Below are 19,948 nucleotides of genomic sequence, written 5' to 3' on the forward strand. Positions count from 1 at the left end.
ACACTTTATCTAGTGTGTGTACATGTGTGTGCCTGGGCACACGTGGAAATTAGAGGACAACTTGAGAGAGTCAGTTCCCTCCTCCCATCACATGGGTCCTGAAAATCGAACTCTGGTCCCCGACCTCTTGTTTATCGTGCCAGTCCCAGTGCGATTTTTTTTTTAAACAAAACAGTATGTATGAGAAGGATGGAGGGACTTTCTTAAAATCAGTAGACTGAATTAAGTTGTATTCTAAATTACTTGAAGGTGAGATGAAGGGAAAGGTGCCCTTGGCCATTGCTAATGCTGAATGGCAGAGTTCTGTGCAGAATGACCGCTTGTTAATGTCCCTATTAGTCTTGCCGTGAAGCAAAGCCATAAGCTTTTTACAACCGGACATGAATGTGTGTAGCGCATATAAACACGCTGGTCTATTTTGCTAGATTTTAGGATATTGGTTAAGAGACTTGCCCTGACAAGTTACAATATAATTTTCCCCCTTTAAAAATAATAGAAAAGCGGGGTATGGTGACTAATACCCATGACTCCAAAACTCTAGAAGTAGAGGCAGGAGGACCAGAAGTTCAAGGATATCCTCAGCAACATAGTGAGTTTGAGGCCAGTCTGGAATATATGAAAATCTGTCTCAGATAAAAGTTTCCTTGCTGAAACAAAGCAAGTCAAAATATTAAAAACAAAAGTTTTCAAATATGAAACTAAGGGGCTGTGGAGATAAGGCTTCAGTAAGTATTAGACCTGAGTCCAGGTCCTCAGAACCAACTCAAAAGCCAAGCAGGGCTGCAAGCAGCTGTCACCCCAGCACTAGGGGGACAGAGACATCCCACGTGCTTGCTGGCCAACAAGCCTAGCTGAATTGGTGAGCTCTGGGTTCCATGAGAGACTCTATGCCAAAAACCCAGGTGCAGAACAGTAGAGGAGGACCCCAGATGCTAACCTCTGCTTCCACAGAGCATCCTAGTCCCACGCATTCAGACTCTCACCCCCCTATTTCCCAGAGACTAATGAACTCACACACTTCCAGGTCAGGGGACTTGTGTCATCTAGGAAAGTAGAATCACACAATATGTGCCTAGCTTTATCACTTTCAACATTCATCCCCATCCCAGACAAGTGAGAGACTGGAGGCTGGAGAGATGGCTCTGTGGTCAAGAGCACAGGCTGCTCTGCCAGCGAGTCCTGGATTGGATTCCCAACAACCACATGGTGATTCACAAGCATCTGTAACTCCATTTTCAGGGGATCTGACACCCTCTTTTGGCCTCTGTGGGCACCATGCACACATATGGAGCATAGACATTCATGCAGACAAAACACACACATATATATATAAACTTCTGAGGAACAACACTCAAGGCTGACCTCTGGCCTCTACAGACATATTCACACATATGCATGCATGAACACACACACACACACACACACACACACACACACACACACACACACGCACACACGGTGTGGGGGCGGGAGGCAGGTCAACAAAGCTGCAAGAGGTTAAAAGACTTACCCAGAGTCACAAATCAAGAAAGAGGAAAGAAGAGATTCCAAAATACCTACCTTATGAACCTCCGGTCCTCAGCTTTCAGGCAGAATTCCCTCACTGGCCTTATCCAGGCTGAGCCTCTTTCAGGGGAGCCCATCCCTTCTCTGGGAAGCAGCGGCTCTCTGCTGGTGCCATGGCGCCCCCTGCTGCCCACTCTCATTCCCTCCTGCTGGATCAGTACCCACTGTTAAAAAGACTGGATCCAGATCTCCACTTTCTCACTAACTCCTTTACCCTCTTGAAATCCCTCCTGGAGCTTGGGGAAAAAAATCAGGGAAATGTGGACATCTCTGGTCTTCCAGTCTTTGACAAAAAGGACAAAACACCCTCATATTCTCCCACCCCTCCAGTCACCAATAAGGAAAAGAATTCTGGATTCTGTCAGAGACTGGCAGGGCACCCTAACCTGCAGCTCTTCCTACTCTTCAGGCGTGGGTAAACTGAGTCTTAAGTTCCTCATCTGCAAATCAGACCCCACATGCAGGGATGGGGTGTGTGTGTGACAAGACTGTATGTCTAGCACCCGGAGTCTGGCAAGTACCAAAGACAGACCCTCTCTTTCCTGACCCACTTCCTCTTCTGGCATTGCTAAACAGACACCATAGGCATCTGGCCATCACCTGCTTTCCTTCAGTTATCACCCTAGGACACAAGGCACAACAGAGAAACTAAGGCTCACGGGCATAGAGCATTTTGCCTCAAATCATGTAGCTGGCAAAAGCCAATGACAAGATTTCAACACAGGTGGCCTGACTCTAGTTGCTAGAACTCACAATCACCCTGCCACAGGGTATTCCACTGTGCAGCAGAAACCATGATGTCTCATATACTGTCGAATGTGTGGAGTCTGTGCCAGGATGGGTAGGCAACAAGAAGAATTCACAGCACTGAAGAATTTACTATGATAAACAGGGTGATGGGGTCCATCCCTGCAGGCATCCTAGAGAAGGCACAGGCTGAGCCAAATCTCAATACAGCAGTTCTGGAGATTTGTGGAACCAGCTGTCCTCCTGAGAAATGTGCACCCAGAAAGGCTGACATCTCCCAATGTCACAGGATCCTAGGAGGGGAAAATGGCTGGCTGGGTCTTCGACATAATGAACACATGGGTGGTGTATCCACCCAGGCCAGGCACAACGCCAAGTCAGTCATAACCCTGACTGTAGCTGCCATTGTCACTCTAGTGCCCTTACACCTGAGAAAACAAGACATCTGAGTGGGTGGCTTTCTCAAGACCTCAGTTTCAAGTGACAACTCAAACGCAGGCAGCCCAGAGTCAGAACCCTGTGGGGCACACACCGAAGCCACATGCGGCTCCTCTTCCTGGGTCCTCACTCTCCTTTCAGCTCCATACGGGTGATCCTCCTGGGCGCGCTCCCTGGAGACTTTGCAAAACTCAATTAAAAAAAAAAAAAAACAAACAAACAAACCTGAACTCCACCTCTTTCCCAGCCTTCAGAAAGAGCCGAAGACGCTTGGATAATGAAGAAACCCGATCTGATGAGTCCCAAGTCACTGCTGCCCCCTGCTGCCCAAAAAGAGAACGCCACGGACTCAGCCCTACAGAGTACCTGGGAGGCCGCCTGTGAGAAAGGCACAGGTAGCCCTTGAGTTTATTTCTATCGTCAATCAACAGATGATGATGGTGTATATTTTCAGTGTACCACATGGCATGTGATAACTGTAGAACAAGCGGAGATAAATAACGTATCCATCGCCCACAATTCTTATTTTCCACTGTGAGAATGCTTTATGCTCACACTTTGGAAGTATACAACACGTTAGTGCTAACTCTAACCACCACGCCATGCAGCAGACCTCAGGAATCCCATCCCCTCTGCCTGAATGATCCATAGAGCCCAGTTCTACTACCACTCCCCTCTCCGTTCCTGCTACATACCATCCTACATGCTCAATTCTGAAGCCAGGTATGATGACACACCTTCCTGTAATCCAAGCACTGGGGAGTCAGAGGCAGGAGGATCACCATGAGTTTGAGGGCAACCAGGTCTATGTAGTAAGTTTCAGGCTACCTAGGGTTACATAGCAGGACTTTGTCTCAACTCCCTCCATCCCCACCAAAAATACGTACGTTCGGGTTCACCATTGCTGCTATCCAGTACCTGGCTGATAGGAAGCCACGTTCTCAGTGGGGAGAAAGTGAGTCTCTGTCCCTGAGCTGCATCCTCAGCTCAATTCAGCAGTCTCTGACTCCACACAAGCGGTTTCTCCTGTCCGTCCGTCTGTGTCTGCCATGTCCTTCCAGGCTGCTATCATGAGTGACAGGACTTCCTTCATGAAGGCTGACTAATAGCCCCCTGTGTCCCCAGAAAACTTCCAGCCTACTTTTAATTTTCTGTGTGTTGATTTACTTTATTACAGGGGACCCACAGGCTACAGCACACATGCGGAGGTCAGGGGGCAACACTGGCACTGGGTCTATCCTTCCACCTTTTTATGGGTTGGGGGGGGTCAAACTTAGGTCATTGGGGTTTTATAGCAAACACTTTTTATTCACTGACCCATATCACCAACTTCCAATCTATTGAGAGCCGATGGTTTATGTAAAATGGAATAAAGATTAATTAGAGGAAGAGGCAGGAAGGCAACCAAGCATGAGGTCTGTAAATCCAACAACTGAGAAGGCTGAAGCAGAGGATAACAAGCTCAAGGGAAGCCTGGGATGCAAACTGAGTTCAAAGCCAGCCTAGGATCCTGTCTCAGAAGGAAAGCACATTGTTGTACTCTGGTAGGACTCTTATTTGGAACCTGAAAGAAGGGAAGCGGGAAGAAAGAGAAGGGAGAGGAGGGAAGAGGAGGGAAGAGGAGGAGGAGGGAGGGTTAGGAGGAGGAGAAGGGATGAGGAGGAGGGTGAGGAGGAGAAAGAATCAGAGGTTGCTTGAAGGGCTTCTATTGTATTCAGTAACTTAGCCAAGTTTTGAGAGCCAGCATGTGTCCCCAGGCCACAGTGGTCCTAAGCACACAAAGAAAGCCAGAGGTTCCTGGGCCACCCTAGGGCTCCATCTCCTGAATAGTCAATCACTCATAGGCACCAGGGCTCTCCTGGGCCACTCCTGTTACTCAGCAGAAGTGGGGATGTCTTAGGGGCCCAGGGGACAGCCCTGAGGACAGTCGTCCCTGAAGTAGCTGGAACTACAGGTGTTGTGCACAACCACACTGTAGGCTTTGCTAGTGAGGGAGGCAGGCCTGGGGCTCCCGGAGGCAGGAGATCAGTTCACTGTACAAGACTTGCCTGGGGTCAGGGCCAGCAGAGTCTCGTGTCTCCAGGAATGGTTTCTTAATAGCTGAGGCAAGGACCTACGAGTGCAGCACTATGGAGAGTGTTCAGGAAGCACAGGCAACTGAAAGCCTCCTGTCTAGAAAGCAAGGTATACTTGCCCTTCTACACCAGCCTAGGAAGAAGAGGATGGCTTGACAAAGACTCATTCACCAGCCCCACCCTCAGGAACCCATCGGTCGCTTTGAAAACCTCCTTGGAACAGGAAAGATGGTTCAGTGGTGGTTAAGAGCACTGGCTGCTGTTGCAGAGAACCCAGGTTCAATCCCCAGCACCCATATGGTGGCTCACAACCATCTGTGACTCCGGTTCCACAGTCTGACCTCTGCAGCCAGCAAGGATGCACAGAGCAATCAGACAAATGTCACAGCCACTAATCAGGAATCTTGATGCTGAGTCCTGTGGCCACACATCAAGTACCCTCCCGGAACACCATCTTCAAAAATGTAAATGTCAGAAGGGCTGGGTGCACGGAAGTCCCTCCTAGATCTAGAAAGTCATCCTCCTTTCAGAAGCCTAGCAGCCACCCTGTGTGGGAATAGCCAGCCTAATGCACAGCCAAGAGGAGAAATGAGACAAATGGGCATTCACAGGGTTTTAGTCTGCAGAGGGGGGCAAGGATGATCCAGAGTCTGGGAGACAGGGAAATGCTCTGGGCTGGGTGAGCATCGAGATGCTGTGGAGAGGAGCTGAGCTAGGGGTTGCCTGGCAACAGCCTTTGCTGGCCCTAGCAGCATCTGAAGAGAAATGAACCACACTGGCCACAAGAAGCGCCCTTAAGACCTGGCCCCTAGCCCAGAGACTTGCTTCTACATTTTCCTCACCAACACCTCAGCTTCCAGAAAGGAAGCAAACGCCTGTGCAATGAGAAGCGAACGTTTCCCACCCTAGGGGCCAAGGTGAACAGCGATGGAGTTCCTGCCGACAGAGAAAAGTAATCAATGTTTCATTACCCAGGGAAGGCAACAGGATGTCTTGGATGTCAACAGTTTCTGGGCAACAAAGACAAACCCAATACACAGGCGCCTCGCCTGAAAAGACATTCCAGTTACAAGCACCTGCTGGGATAGAGAGGAGGGGAGGAGTCAGGAGAAGCAGCAGAGGCCACCTCAGCCTCACAGCTGAACCTGTGATAGGCAGATCCTGTCAGACGATGACTCAAGTAGAGCCACCTTAGGGAGGGTTTGGACACAAGACGGCACAGGTGGAAGACACCAGTCACTACGGTGTGCTCATTCACTTAACGAGTCGTCTTGAATACTCCAGCATGACGGCTCAGAGGTACACACCCTGACAACTGCCCTGAACCATAAAAATGGACACCGAGACCAGGTGTGATGGTACACATCTTTAATCCCAGCCCTTGGTAAGCAGAGGCAGGCAAATCTCTGTAAATCTACGGCCAGCCTGGTTTAGATAAGGAGTTGTCCAGACTAGCAAGGAGCTAAAAGAAATAGAGCCAAAAAAAAAAAAAAAAAAAAAAAAAAAGAAGAAGAAGAGGAGGAGGAGGAGGGGGAGGAGGAAGGGGAGAAGGAGGAGGAGGAGGGGACACTGAAAGCCAGAGAAAGAAAGGGACTGTTCCAAGATCCCAGGACCACTAAGATTACAGATGGAATTGAACCCACGGCCCCTTGGGCTGTGGGAGTGTGCCATGGTCCCCAAATATTGCAGGATCACATATGGTCTTGTAAAGAAAAACCGAGGAGCCTTTCAGAGGCCTTCAGAAAAGTGCTCAGCTGCTGAAACCCAAAACCTAAAGGAGAGCTTTATGCTACCAGGGTTGTTAGGACCAGACAGACCCTGTTAGTGCCAGAGAGCTACGTTTGGCCACCCACACCTTCAATTAGGCCAGTCAAACAAGCAAGTCACAGTGAAGAGACGAGAAGGGGGATTTTTTCAACATGGATACTTTGCAGGGGTGGGGTGGGGGGCACGTAATGAAGCCCAGAGAATGCCCAAGTCCATCTCGGATCTTGACACAAGATTTAGGCTTAATTAGATGGCAAAAGGTATGCCCAGGCAAGCAGCTCTGGCCAAGCAGTGCTCCTGCCCATAACTGGCTGGGCTTCTCCCTGGCTGGCACCAGGTTTGACTTTTCCTTCTCCCTTCACAAAACCCTGGGGGGAAATTCCAACTTCTTGGGGTCCACTGTTTCAATAGTGTAAAAGCCAAAGTGGGGGCACAAGTGTCTCTTTCGGATGTCCTCATTCCTGCCGGGACAGTTTCGAGTTGGAATCTCTTCTGTGTGGACAGTATTATTTTTACCTCAGGGGGTGATTCTAACCAAAACAGACAGCATGGCCCTTTCCAGGCAAGTTCCTAGTGCTGTGTCAGGCCCGTGCTCCCAGGCTGTCTTCTGTGTTTGTGTTACCCGGTGAATGTCAACGAAGGCTCAAGAATAAGTCAACACGAGGCTCCCTGTCTATGCCAAGGCTTGTTAGCAGAGTAAACGGTGTGCTTAGCCTGTCTTAGAAGAATCTTTGCTGAGTAAACAGGAGGAAGGGTTTGCTTGAGAACAAACAGAGCGAGGAGCTGAGGTGGCCCTGGGGCAGAAAGGTGACTCCACCACCCCAGCCAGAGAGAGAGGAAAGCCAAGCCGGGAGTCCTTGAAAGTCCTTGATGCAAAGGCCAGGAGGTTGAGGTCCAGGGAAGAAATGAGGCTGGCCAATGTTACACCACAGCTCCCTTCATGAAGCAAAAGAAGGCCCCTCTCTTCCACACAATCTCTGCCCTCCTTGTTTTCCCACTCCAGGAGCCACCTTCTAGTGAGTAAGCAAAAGCCCCAGGAAGGAAGACCAGAATCGAGCTCACTGGCTCTGAAGTCTGAAGACACTGATGTCTTGACCTCCTCAGGAAAGTGTAGTTCAAGGGGGCTACAAGGAAACCAGGCTCCAGCTTTGTACTTCCAGTACTTGGTAGGAGCAGGCAAAGAGGGGTAGGTGAATAAGGCAAGCCTTGCCTATATACCAAGTTTAAGGCCAGCCTGGGCTTCAGGAAGCCCTGTCTCAAAAACAAAACAGAAAGCTGTAATGGTGGCAGCTGTGACCCAACAGAGGTAGGTGTGGCTTAGTTAGGAGAGAGGCCGTCTTGTATACATGACACTTTGGGTTCCATCCCAGATACCATACAAATTGGGTGTGGGAGTACAGGCCTGTAGACCCCGCACTCAGAGGGAGGCAACAGGATAGGAGGTTCAAGGTTACCTCGGTTACATGGGCGGTTCAAAGCCACGGGCTGTGTGAGACCCTGTCTCCAGAAAATAGGATGGAGGAGGAATACGGCAGAAGTAGGAACACATTTTTGAAGATGTTTATTTATTTATCTTGTGCTTATGTACACGTGTGCACGTGTGTGCATGCCGTGGCACACCTGTGGAGGACAGAGGACAACGTATAATGTGCATTTTGTCTTTAAGTGTTTACCCTGATTCAATATTGTCAGGCTCGGGATGGGGGAATGTTGTTGGAGGCACTGTGAATAAGGAAACAAGCCTTAACAGCACCGGATCTCATAACACACCTTTCCACTTCCTGCTTGGCCTCATTCACATAAGGTTCTCATTTCCCCAGGTAAAGAGACACCGCGGTCTGAAACCTTTGGCTCATATAAACCTGTCAATCTTAAAACTAACTTGGGTCCAACCACCGGCTCACATCGTCTCAAAGAACTTATTGTCACAGATACACACAGAACCTCCCAGTGTTCCGACTCCCATTTAATATACGGAGTCCTCCATCCTTGTTCACAAAGGGACTTAAAGGCTTAGATCAAAGTGCAGATATGCAGCCAAGTCAATGGAAGAGCCAAGTAAATCAACCAAGAAAAACCAGCATCAAGGAGGGGAGGAGGGAGCAGAGGCGCTGTCTGTGTGGATCATTTCTGCCAAGAGATGGGGCCATCAATCCTCCGGATGGATTTCCCAGGGGCTGAGAGACTAAGTCACAAAGCGCCTGTCGTGCTAAAAGGGGATGGGCTGGCATGGTGGCTTTGTTCCTGAACAAGAATGAGGACTGAGTCCAGATACCCAGAACCCACAGAAAGGTAAACGGAGAGGACTAACTCCTGCAAGCTTCCGTGCTCTGACCTCCACATGCGTGTCCTCGAACATGCGCACACCCACACCATGTGATAGTGATTTAAAAATAAAAACAAGGCCGGGCAATGGTGGCGCACGCCTTTAATCCCAGCACTCGGGAGGCAGAGGCAGGCGGATTTCTGTCTTCGAGGCCAGCCTAGTCTACAAAGTGAGTTCCAGGACAGCCAGGGCTACACAGAGAAACCCTGTCTCAAAAAAACAAAACAAAACAAAAAAACAACAACAAAGTAAATAAATAAATAAATAAATAAATAAAACAAATAAAAGGGTTCTGGAGAGATGGCTCAAAGGTTAGGAGTGTTTCCTGGTCTTCAGAGCACTAGAATTTGGTTCAGGCCCAGCCTAGCCTACAAAACAAGTTCTAGAACAGCCAGGTTACACAGGGAAACCCTGTCTCTCTCTCATATATATATAAGACCTGGAGGCTCAGGCCTTTATTCTCAGCACTGGAGAGGCAGAGAGAGATGGATCTTAGTGAGTTCGAGGCCAGCCTGGTCTAAAGAGTAAGTTCCAGGCCAGCCAGATCTGCACAGTGAGACCCTCTCTCAAAAAAACCAAAAAACCAAACAAACCAACAAAAAGTTAAATATAATAACATAAAAATTAAAGGAAGATAACAATTATAACAATCAATTTTCCAGATGACACAAACTTTGTCCCAGGTCGCCATTTCTCAAGAACTTTTCTTATTTACAGAACACAGCAACATTTCTGAAGGTTCCTGGCAAAAGCAGAACCGGTCCTCACGTGGCCGTTTCTTCCAAGGAGCTGGGAAGGCCACAGGGCACACCAGTTTGCAAGATGGCTCAGCCAAATCCTTGGCTCAGTCGAGAGGCGCGTTTGAGAGTACGAAGAGGAAATCCAAGCGTGTGAGAGTAAATTATGAGGGAGCTAAGACCAAATTCAAGTGTGCTTGGCTTCCTCTGGACAAGACCTCAGGTTGACACACAAACTTGTCTTCTCTTACCAGGGTATGGGCTTCCCCACCCGCCGCTCCCTAGTCAGATAGCACCACCACACCCAAGCATAGAAGCACCCAGTTGTGAAGCTGTTCCCATGACTGGCCACCACTGTGAGGCAGCCCTGAGCCAGCGTCCTTACAAATTCATTTGTAAGCAACCCAATCCAGCATGCATGCAACCCTACCTTCGTTAATCCCGAAATCTCTGTATCTGACGTTCCTCATAGTTAAAAACATATAAACTAAAACGGCTCCTGCAAATTACTTCTCTAGTTTCCTTTTCAATAATTTAAAAATCATTTTTACCATCAGTTTGGAGGCTGCTGCTGTATGCAGTGTGACATCAAATGTAAGTCAGAGCAAAAATTGTGGGAGTCATTTCTCTCATTACTATATGTGGGTCCCAAGGATGAAACTCATACCTTCAGATGTGGCAGCAGGCATTTTTAAAAATTTATTTACTTATTCATTTTACATCCCAATATCAGCCTCCCTCTCTTCCCAGTACCCCCTCATGCAGAACCTTCCTCCCATTCCTCCTTCCCCTTCTCTTTTGAGAAGGGGGAGCCCCACCTCTAGGTATCACCCCCATTCCCATTCCCACTCCTCACTCCCCCATCCCTCCACCCCAGCACATCAAGTCACTGCAAGACTAGATACATCTTCTCCCACTGTAGACAGATAAGGCAGCCCGTTTAGGGGGAAGTGACAACAGTCAGGGAGAGCCCCCACTCCTCTTTTAGGGGTCCCCACATGAAGACCAAGCTGCTCATCTGCTACACATGTGTAGGGACCTAGGTCCAGCCCGTGCTCACTTTTTGTTTGTTAATTCAGTCTCTGGGAGCCCCAAAGGGTCAGTTGACTCTGTTGGTCTTCCTGTGGAGTCTCTGTCCTCTTCTGGTCCCTCAATCTTTCCCCCAAATCTTCCACAAGACTCCCCAAGTTCCATCTAATGTTTGGCTGTGGGTCTATGCATCTGTTTCCACTGGCTGCTGAGTGGAGCCTCTCAGAGGACAGTAACGCTAGGTTCCTGTCTGCAAGCATAACAGAGTATCACTGATAGTGTCCTGGATTGGTTCTGGCCCAGGGGATGGGTCTCAATGTGAGGCAGTCATTGGTTGGCCATTCCCTCAGCCTCTGTTCTTTGTCCTTGCACATCTTGTAGGCAGGACACATTTTGTTCGGAAGGATTTTTTTTTGTGGGTGGGTTGATGTCCTTATCCCTCCACTGGGAGTCCTGCCTGGCCACAGGAAGTGGCCACTTCAGGATCCATATCCCCCAGTGCTAGGAGTCTCAGCTAGAATCATACCCATAGACCCCTTGGGGATTTCCCCCATCCCAAGGTCTCTGGCGAGTCCTAGAGGTTGCCCCTCCACAGCCAATCTCCCTTCTCTCTCTCCAGCTCTCCTTACATCTGATCTCCTCTCCACCTACTCCCTTCTCCATCCCCTCTCCCACGCAGTTCCCTTCCTCCCTCCACCTCTGATATTTATTTTATTTCCCCTTCTGAGAAAGATTCAAGCATCCTCCCTTGGGCCCTCTATGGTATTTGGCTTCTTTGGGTCTGTTGATTAGAGCATGATTATTCTGTACTTTGTGGCTAACATCCACGTGTGAGCACATACCATGCATGTCCTTTTGGGTCTGTGTTACCTATTCAGGATGATATTTTCTAGTTACATCCATTTGCTGACAGCAGGCATCTTTACCCACTGAGCCATCTCGCTTATTTGTTTACTTGCTTGTTTGTTTATTTATTTTTAAAACGGTCTCACTACGTAGCCCTGGCTGACCCAGCACTCTCTATGTAGGCCAGGCTAGCCTCAAACTCACAGCAATCCTCTTGCCTCTGCTTCCAAAGTGCTGGAGTTTAACGTGTGTCCCAGGACATCCTGCTCAGACTGACTTTATTGGTAATGATATGTGGATGACGGGTATGTGCCAGTGATGCCCATGGGATCCAGAGGCTTCCGATGCCTTCTAGAGCTGGAGTTACAGGTGGCCGTGAGCTGCCCTGCATGGATGGTAGGAATGTCCAGGATGTCCACCGAAATGGCAGTATGAGCTCTTCACACACCCTACACACACACCCCCTCCCTTTCTCACCATGTGGGTCCAGGATTGAATTGAAGTCATCAGGCTTCGCAGCCAGTGCCTTACCTGAGCCATCTCAACAGCCCACCGAGACCACACCTGAGACCATCCACTCAAACTTTCTTTCTTTTTTTTTTTTTTTTTTTTTGGTTTTTCGAGACAGGGTTTCTCTGTGTAGCCTTGGCTGTCCTGGAACTCGCTTTGTAGACCAGGCTGGCCTCGAAGACAGAAATCCGCCTGCCTCTGCCTCCCGAGTGCTGGGATTAAAGGCGTGCGCCACCACCGCCCGGCTCCACTCATACTTTCATGCATTCTTTCAAAGGACACAGGCTATGCTTGATCACCTCAGTGGGCACACTGGGTAACGCAGGAGCTCCACCAAAGTCCTGACTCTTCAATTGGGCTTGCAGAAAAGCTTAAATGGTGGCCTGGCAGCCTTCCCCTTGGATCCACCTCCTTAACTCTGGGACAGACTCCTGCTGGGTTCAGCCTGTCCTTTCATCTAAAGCCTGGAACCTTTTTCCTTTAAGGCAGAAGTCACTGAGATAAGAGAAAGGGAGGCGCAATCAACAGATCATCCACAGCAGACTTCTAACACCCTGTCCCAGACCTGTAGAACATCTAAGCCTTCCAGAACGAGCTGGAGTTTGCAGGCAGATCATCCACAATGAGGCTGTTCCTCTGCTCGGGAGCACTCACCTCGGAATGGAAAACAAACTGCCCGTTCAAGGGACAACGGCAATGACTCTTCGCAGAGCTTCACAGAACCAGTCTTGTGATAATTATCAGTCAGATTGAAGGCTGGTGACAGGCAAGGTCTCTTGCCCACACACACTCTTCCCTGTGTAATCGTGTAGTGTTTGTTAGTCCTGAAGACGAGCCCTTGCCCCCAATATTAATACCTTGGCTAAATTCTTTTCCTGCCTTTCCCATTTAATTTAGAGGCAAGTGGCCAGACAGACCCTACTTGTTGGGACCCTCCAAATCAGGCCTATGACTCCAGTACATAGGGAACTGGGTTTGCTCTTCAAATAGGGACCCTGCATGTATGTGGTATGGAGACTGTCTGCACCCTCTGAGGTCAATGGCCTGTAGAAGGGCCTAGGAAGCTGAAAAATAGTTTATTATTTTTGCCCTTTTGCTTTTAAAAACTTTAAGATCTTAGCTGGACCTAGAACCCAAAGTTCCACAAAGCACAGTCATGTGGAGCATAGCTGCCACACCAGCCACCTGGAAGTCTGAGGCAGGAGGCTTTCTGGAAGGTTTGAGTCCACTCTAGACTACATAGTGAGTTCCAGGCCAGCCTGGGATAGAGAACACCCTGATTCAAAAATTTCGAAATAAAAAATTTAAAAGCATCTTCTGTTTTCTCTGGGCAAAATAGCCTTCTGCAACGGAAGATGTTACAACATCCAAGATGCAGGAATAGACAGGACCGGCAGAGTGCGGGTTATCACCCATAAAACCCCAGGATACTGTTCCTCACCCACCACCCAGCACAAATGGGACCATTATTTCTGGTTTAGATATTTGTCCTGTCCCGGTCCTAGTGCTTAATGAAAATTGGCACATCTCATTTTACAAAAAGAACAGTTTCCTTAATACAAGACCCTTCAACACTACAGTCACCCATCACTAATAATGGGCCTACGAGTGCCCCTAGCGGTTCGTAGGCCTCAGAATTATAGAGAAGCCGCTTGACTTGGCCACGCTCCGCCTCCAGCCCCACCCCCTCTCAACCAGGATAGAGCCCAGAAGGCATAAGCGCCACACCCACCACAGCCAACCTAGCTTGAGGTTCGGACTTCAGGATTCAACCTTCAGTGTATCTTCTCCCAAATCCTAGAGATGTACACAAGTCACCCTAGCCTCTGGAGACCCGTGTCACAAGAAAGTTTGCGGGTACCCAACTGTCATTCCTCTGCATCTTTTAAGAGCGCCAGAGGAGCTCTGGCGAGAATCTTCCTGGTGGGCGGTAGGTAAAGCTTCTGACACCTCGCACTGAGCTGTGAGGCCAGACTCGGGGCTTACTGACAGAGACCTGTCCCTGACACTGAGTGTTTCGAGCTAGGTGAATGGATGAGGCAGACTGCCTTTGCCCACGTACCTGCAGCTTGTTACCATAAAGCGTATTTGGGGCCCTTAGGACTTGGGTTCCTGTTATAGCTGGTGGGCCCCGTTCTCTCCAGACTGCAATTTGTAAAGGTAGAACTCTGATAACTATTTTCAAGACCAATGACAGCAGCGGCCAGCGCGAGCATGCATTAGTCGGGGCAGACAAGCAATGCTACATAGGTGTGCTTAATATTATCTTCCTATGGCAGTGGACAGGGCCGGAGCTCGGTTGGCACAGCACTTGCCTAGTATGTCCATCTGCAAACCCAGATCGTAAGAGCCATTCTCTGCTACATAGTGAGTTCAAGGCCAGCAGCTGTAAACTGGGGGATTTAGAGCAGTAGATCAGCCTGGGTGGGCCTCCTGATTAGCTTGGGGAGCATTTTGGTTTTAACAGTAGGTTCTCATCCATGCTAGCTTAGCATGGTAACAGCAACATCTACCTATGTGTAAGGCCTGCATGGTGAATCCTCATTGAATTCTCAGCTTTGAACCAGATAGCATCACCAATCTTGAATTCCCACCTGTGGTGCCTGTCTGATTTCCGATCTCTTACATGCTTTGGTTGCCACCTTGATGGCAAGTGGTGCCTCCCAAAACTCTGCACGAGCCTCTAAACTAGCAGTGAGAAAAAGCCAGGCTGAGTCCTGCCTCCTGACCTGACTACAGGCTGCTGACCATGGAGTCCCACCCATCTCCCTAAGGTAAGGTGGTCACCACACATTTGCAGCTATCTCCCAGATTCAGGCCTTAGTGCCTTCGAGTTTCAGTGCTGGACAGCACCTCCCAGTTCAGCTCTCACTATCACCAAGCAGCAACACTGCTGGGGAAATCCATATTGTGTTGGACAGAGGTGCCCATGCTGGAGTCTGTACTCTTCCCACCTTAACATGGTCAGGGGCTGAACCAGGCTTGCCTGAGAGCACCTTTACTCTGACCCATCTTACCAGATCTAATGTTAAGACAGCCTTCCACTCTCAAACACGGATTAAAGTGCAATAATTAACAACGGTACCAGTCCCCTCGTTAAACTCCAAAGGCAGGTGACTTCCAGACTAGCCAAGGCTACATAGTAAGACCCTTCCTCAAACTCTAACCCCCACCCAACTCCACAAAAGGTTACCTTGGGAAGACAATGTCCCATCAAGAGGGAGGTGAGCCTCAAGGACCAGAATATCCATTTTCATTGGGCAATACAATCCTTAGTATTCCACGTCAGAAGTGTAGATGTCAGATTGAGCAGAACCCGGAGGCCCAGATTTGAGCTAAACTGAAATAACAGCCTATGTCCAGGCATGCTGTCCATTATCCTACATGTGGGTGGCAGGTTACAAGATTTTAAGCCCAGGGTCACAATACTATCACTGGGCCATATCAGTTTTTCTTTGTGTAGCCCTGGCTGTCCTGGGATTCACTTTGTAGACCAGGCTGGCCTCGAAGACAGAAATGCGCCTGCCTCTGCCTCCCAATAGCTGGGAAATGAAAGGCGTGCACCACTACCCAGCCCAGTTAATTTTGATACAACCAAAACCATACATAATAAAACTTATGTTTTGTAGTTCAGACTGGCTTTGAACCCACCCCCTGGCTTCTTCACTAAGGCAGAGGCAATGGGGTACCTTGCACTGTCAGCCCCAGGTCCTAAATACTGAACTTTCCACATGAAGTTGTAGTTAAACACCAAGCCTTGATGCAAGCCTGAATCCTTTAGGCTGCTGGTTTTATAAAAGCTACACCAGTAGGTTCTCTGGCCCTTCTAGACACTTGTGTCCATTTCTACTAATCACAGCTTGAGATCAACTACTGTCAAGTTTTCCACACACGAACATCAGGAGACCCAGAGGTTATTTGTTATCCTGGACAGCCTGTCACTAAACAGGCTCTCTGAACAGTCACTTGAAGGGGCCTTCCCGGAGACAGACCCACCCATTCTCTACCCAGATCATCATCTAGTTCTTTTGACCCATATAACTCATGGCAGCTTTGGTCAAGACCCCCCCTTCCCTGACACTTTTTTGGGACCTGCTACCATCTCTCAAACTCCAAGAGCTTTATGGCTTACAAGTGAGACCAGTCCACCTACAGGTTCAGCTCTTTATTGGCCAACTTAACAAAAGCGGTTTAGTCAAAAAGACCAAAGCCCATGTCATCTTCAGACTCCTCGGACTCTTCCTTCTTTGCTTCCACTTTCTTCTCCTCAGCTGGGGCGGCAGCAGTGGATGGAGCAGCACCACCAGCAGGCGCAGCTCCAGATGCTGGAGCAGGCCCACCAGCCCCTACATTGCAGATGAGGCTCCCAATGTTGACATTGGCCAGAGCCTACAATACAGAGACATAGAAAAGGCTTTTAGTCTTGTGCTGCCAAGATTTAATGATTCAATTAAGCTCTTTTCACCCTTGAGACCAAAACAATGTACAGGACTACAGGGAATCAATATACAACCCACACCAGTTGATTGACCCCACCTGCCAGAAATAAAGCTGTCCACTTTGCATGTATCTCACTGCTTCAAATGCCCAAACTTAAGAGGCAACAAAACTCATTCTCAAGCCATGGACCGTGAAGGCCTGACATAAAAGCCACATCAATAAGTACAAACTAAGATACAAAACTCAAGGCTGGCGGTGGAAATCGTACATTATCAAGTGTAATCCCAAAACTTACCTTGGCAAACAAGCCAGGCCAGAAAGGTTCGACGCTGACACCAGCTGCTTTAATGAGGGCATTGATCTTATCCTCCTGGAACACAAACGCCAACCCGTCAGAACGATCAGAATGCGGTTAAAACTAAGTCACTTATACAGAGTTAAATTCCGTACTTGGGCTAAAGTCAACCTTAAAAAAGACAAGGCCAAGTTTGAAGGTTCAGCGGGTTGTGGGATTGTCCCGCAGGCCTGACGACCTGAGTTCGAGGCCTAAAATTTAGATTAAAAACAGCCCACTCTAAACACTGGGCCTAACATGCGCGCTCGGGACCGCCATTCACCTGTCTCGGGTTGGGCCGCGCGGGGAGGGCAGAGCGCATGCGCCCCACAGGCCTCCAAGTCACCGAATGCCCGAGAATGCCGAGTCCGGGCGGAGCCGGGTGTCCGCCGCACAAACACGTGGCCGGCCCGGGGTTACCCCGCACTTACCGTGACCGTCACCTCGTCGTCGTGCAGGATGAGGGCGGAGTAGATGCAAGCGAGCTCGGAGACGGAAGCCATGCTGTACACTGCCGGCACGGTGCTAGTCGCCGGATGAAGTGAGGGCCTCACCCCAACGCGGCCTTAGCTCCCTCGGAAGGACCGAGCACCTTGGCGGCAGCTGAGGAAAAGATCATATACGCCTGCGCGCAGCTTCTTATGGGGCCGCGCCGACCAATCGGTGCCCGACTGGAGACGGAAGGGGCAGGGCCAAAACCGAGAGGAGGCGCGTCTGCAGAACGCAGTTCCGGATTTGCGCGTTCGACTTCCGGTGCGATTGGCCTTTGGGGCTTGCGAATATTACAAGTGCTCAACATTACGGATTAACAGGCTAAAGGGAGAGTGCTATCCGGGGAAGACGTACTGCTTAAACTGACAGGAGCGTTCCCACGGCTTGGGTACACTGAAAAGTCACTATCCGCCTCAAGCCCTGCCGGTCACTTGGTGGACTTCCCACCCCACCCTCACCCCGGCCGTGTGCGGGGTGTAACTGAGTCTGTGATGACATTGGTAAATACCACCGGGGATCCGGAGTTGCATATCAAATGCAGTATATCGAGGTTAAAGTCTAATTCATTACATTGAAAAAGGACAGAGTGGCGGAAGTTAAGCCATCTTGCAGCTCTCAGGTTCGGCTCCCACACCCCAAAAAGTGCCTGGAAATCCAGTTCCAGGGGCTCTGACCCTGGCAGACATCAGCAGACACGCTCAAGTACACATAAAAGTAAACACTTTTGCAAGGCGTGGTGGCGCACGCCTTTAATCCCAGCACTCGGGAGGCAGAGGCAGGCGGATTTCTGAGTTCGAGGCCAGCCTGGTCTACAAAGTGAGTTCCGGGACAGCCAGGGCTACACAGAGAAACCCTGTCTCGAAAAAAACCTAAATAAATAAATAAACACTTTTTTAAAGTGTCACGCGAGGTATGGTGAGGAAAAACCCACAGAAGTAAGTAGGAGACCACGCAATAAAATTCAGCAACTAATTATATAGACCCCCTAGAAAACCAGGAGAGTAACTTTGATGAGCAGACATCGAAAGCAAATATCAATAGAACAAACGTTTTCCTTTGCCTCTGTTTTAGTTCATGGTACTTTGTCACAGCAATAGAAACCCCAAGTGCTCATATACACAATTAACAAAAACACCCCTCGGGTTAGGGTATAGCTCGTGTGTGGTCGGCTCGTGTAGAGGTGACCTTGGTGCTAGAAACTTGCAACTAGAGTGTAGTGCATACTAGATTAAGTGGTTTCTTTAAAGTTAATAAAATTCTAATCTCAGGACCACAAAGAAGCTATGAAACAGCAAAAGGAACCTAAGTAGAGCAATATAGTGTTCACAGATAAGAGACTAAAATGGAGAATTATCTCCAAGTAATACAGTTCCAATCAAAATTCTGTTCATGATCTCAGTGGAATTTGACATGGCCTTCAGTCTACACACACACACACATACACACCCCTGACAGTGTGTCATGTACCTCAGCTGGCCTTGAACTTGCTATGTATTTGAGGATTACCTGGAATGTGGGATCTTCCTCCCCTGCCTGGGATTGATTTTAAGTATGCACGACCCAGGTCATGCCGGGCTAGGGATCAACTCCAGGGCCTGGTACACACAGCACTCCACCCACTCAGCTACATCTCATAAGCCCTTAAGCTTACTTTGAGACATGCTCTTACTATACGTTCCTAGCTGGTCTGAAAGGCATCCAGGCTGACCTTGAATTTGTGGTAAATCCTTGTCTGAGCCTGCTGAGTGCTGGGATTAGAGGCTTACACCACCGTGCCTAGCCCTAGGTGTCACTGGCAATGCAAATAGATTTGCAGGCTACAACAAAGAGACCATGGGCACACCCTTATGCTACTGAGAACTTATGTCAGCAGAGGTCCAGGGAGAGTAGAATGGGTGCTTCAAAACAAAGCTCTACCAAAGAACCGGCATGGATCTGGTGGTTGAAGTACTCTGCACACTGAGGCTCTGGAATCCGTCCCTACCTTCACAGATAAAGGTGCCATAAAATAGAAAAGACATGGGCAGGGAGATACAAAGTTTCAAGTTGCAGAGGATATGTAAAGTCCCATACACCCCAAATCTTAAGTTTTATTGCAAGGACTCTTGTATCCTGAGAAACCAAACCCAGGCCTTACTCATTCAATCAGTGAGATCCTACATGGAATCTATCGTTCATATAAGGTAACTCTGACACCAGGAGAGGATGATGGAAATTGAAGAGCTACTAGTGAGAATGGTAAGATGGCAAAAGAACCAATGTGTAAAACACCGGTTAAAGCTGGGTGTGCACACAAGCACTTCTAGTCATGGTCTCCACCCTCAACACTCCAAAGTGTATGCACAAGGGGTATAAAGTGCAAGGCTATTCTCTGCAGTACATGGAGAACTCCACTCTTGAGGGGACAGGAAGAACATCATAGGACATCCTGCAGTCACCTTGAAATGTGTCAGTCAATTTGTGCCATCTCAGAACTGAGTGACGGCGTGCACTGGAGCACACTGAAAAAGAAATCCTATCCCAGCTCCCTCTAAGGCTTTGACTTTGAGCACTTACATTTCCAGAATGGTGCCAACCAAAATTAACCATTAGGAGCTAAGAAGTGTCCAGCAAGGCTAATGTATACAGAGAAGACAAACAC

At 48.9% G+C, this 19,948-nt stretch overlaps 1 protein-coding gene across 1 annotated transcript; it reads right to left on the reverse strand.

Moving 5' to 3' along the window:
• Positions 1-16,191: 16,191 nt before the first annotated feature.
• Rplp1 (ribosomal protein lateral stalk subunit P1) lies at positions 16,192-17,450 on the reverse strand. Its single transcript, XM_021172585.3, has 3 exons — positions 17,247-17,450; positions 16,777-16,851; positions 16,192-16,430 (listed from the first exon to the last, which is right to left on the reverse strand). Exons 1-3 carry the CDS (start codon positions 17,316-17,318, stop codon positions 16,233-16,235), a joined length of 345 nt encoding a protein of 114 aa, XP_021028244.1. The 5' UTR covers positions 17,319-17,450; the 3' UTR covers positions 16,192-16,232.
• Positions 17,451-19,948: the final 2,498 nt, after the last annotated feature.

This window comes from Mus caroli, unplaced genomic scaffold (genome assembly GCF_978045245.1).
Source record: "Mus caroli unplaced genomic scaffold, Mus_caroli_1 scaffold_11, whole genome shotgun sequence".
Lineage (NCBI taxonomy): Eukaryota > Metazoa > Chordata > Mammalia > Rodentia > Muridae > Mus > Mus caroli.

Coding starts and splice junctions, on each gene's coding strand:
- Rplp1 (XM_021172585.3), bottom strand. CDS start 17,318: ATGGCTTCCGTCTCCGAGCTCGCTTGCATCTACTCCGCCCTCATCCTG. Junction 16,852..17,246: donor ACGACGAGGTGACGGTCACG/GTAAGTGCGGGG, acceptor TTTGTGTTCCAG/GAGGATAAGATCAATGCCCT. Junction 16,431..16,776: donor GGCCTGGCTTGTTTGCCAAG/GTAAGTTTTGGG, acceptor TCTGTATTGTAG/GCTCTGGCCAATGTCAACAT.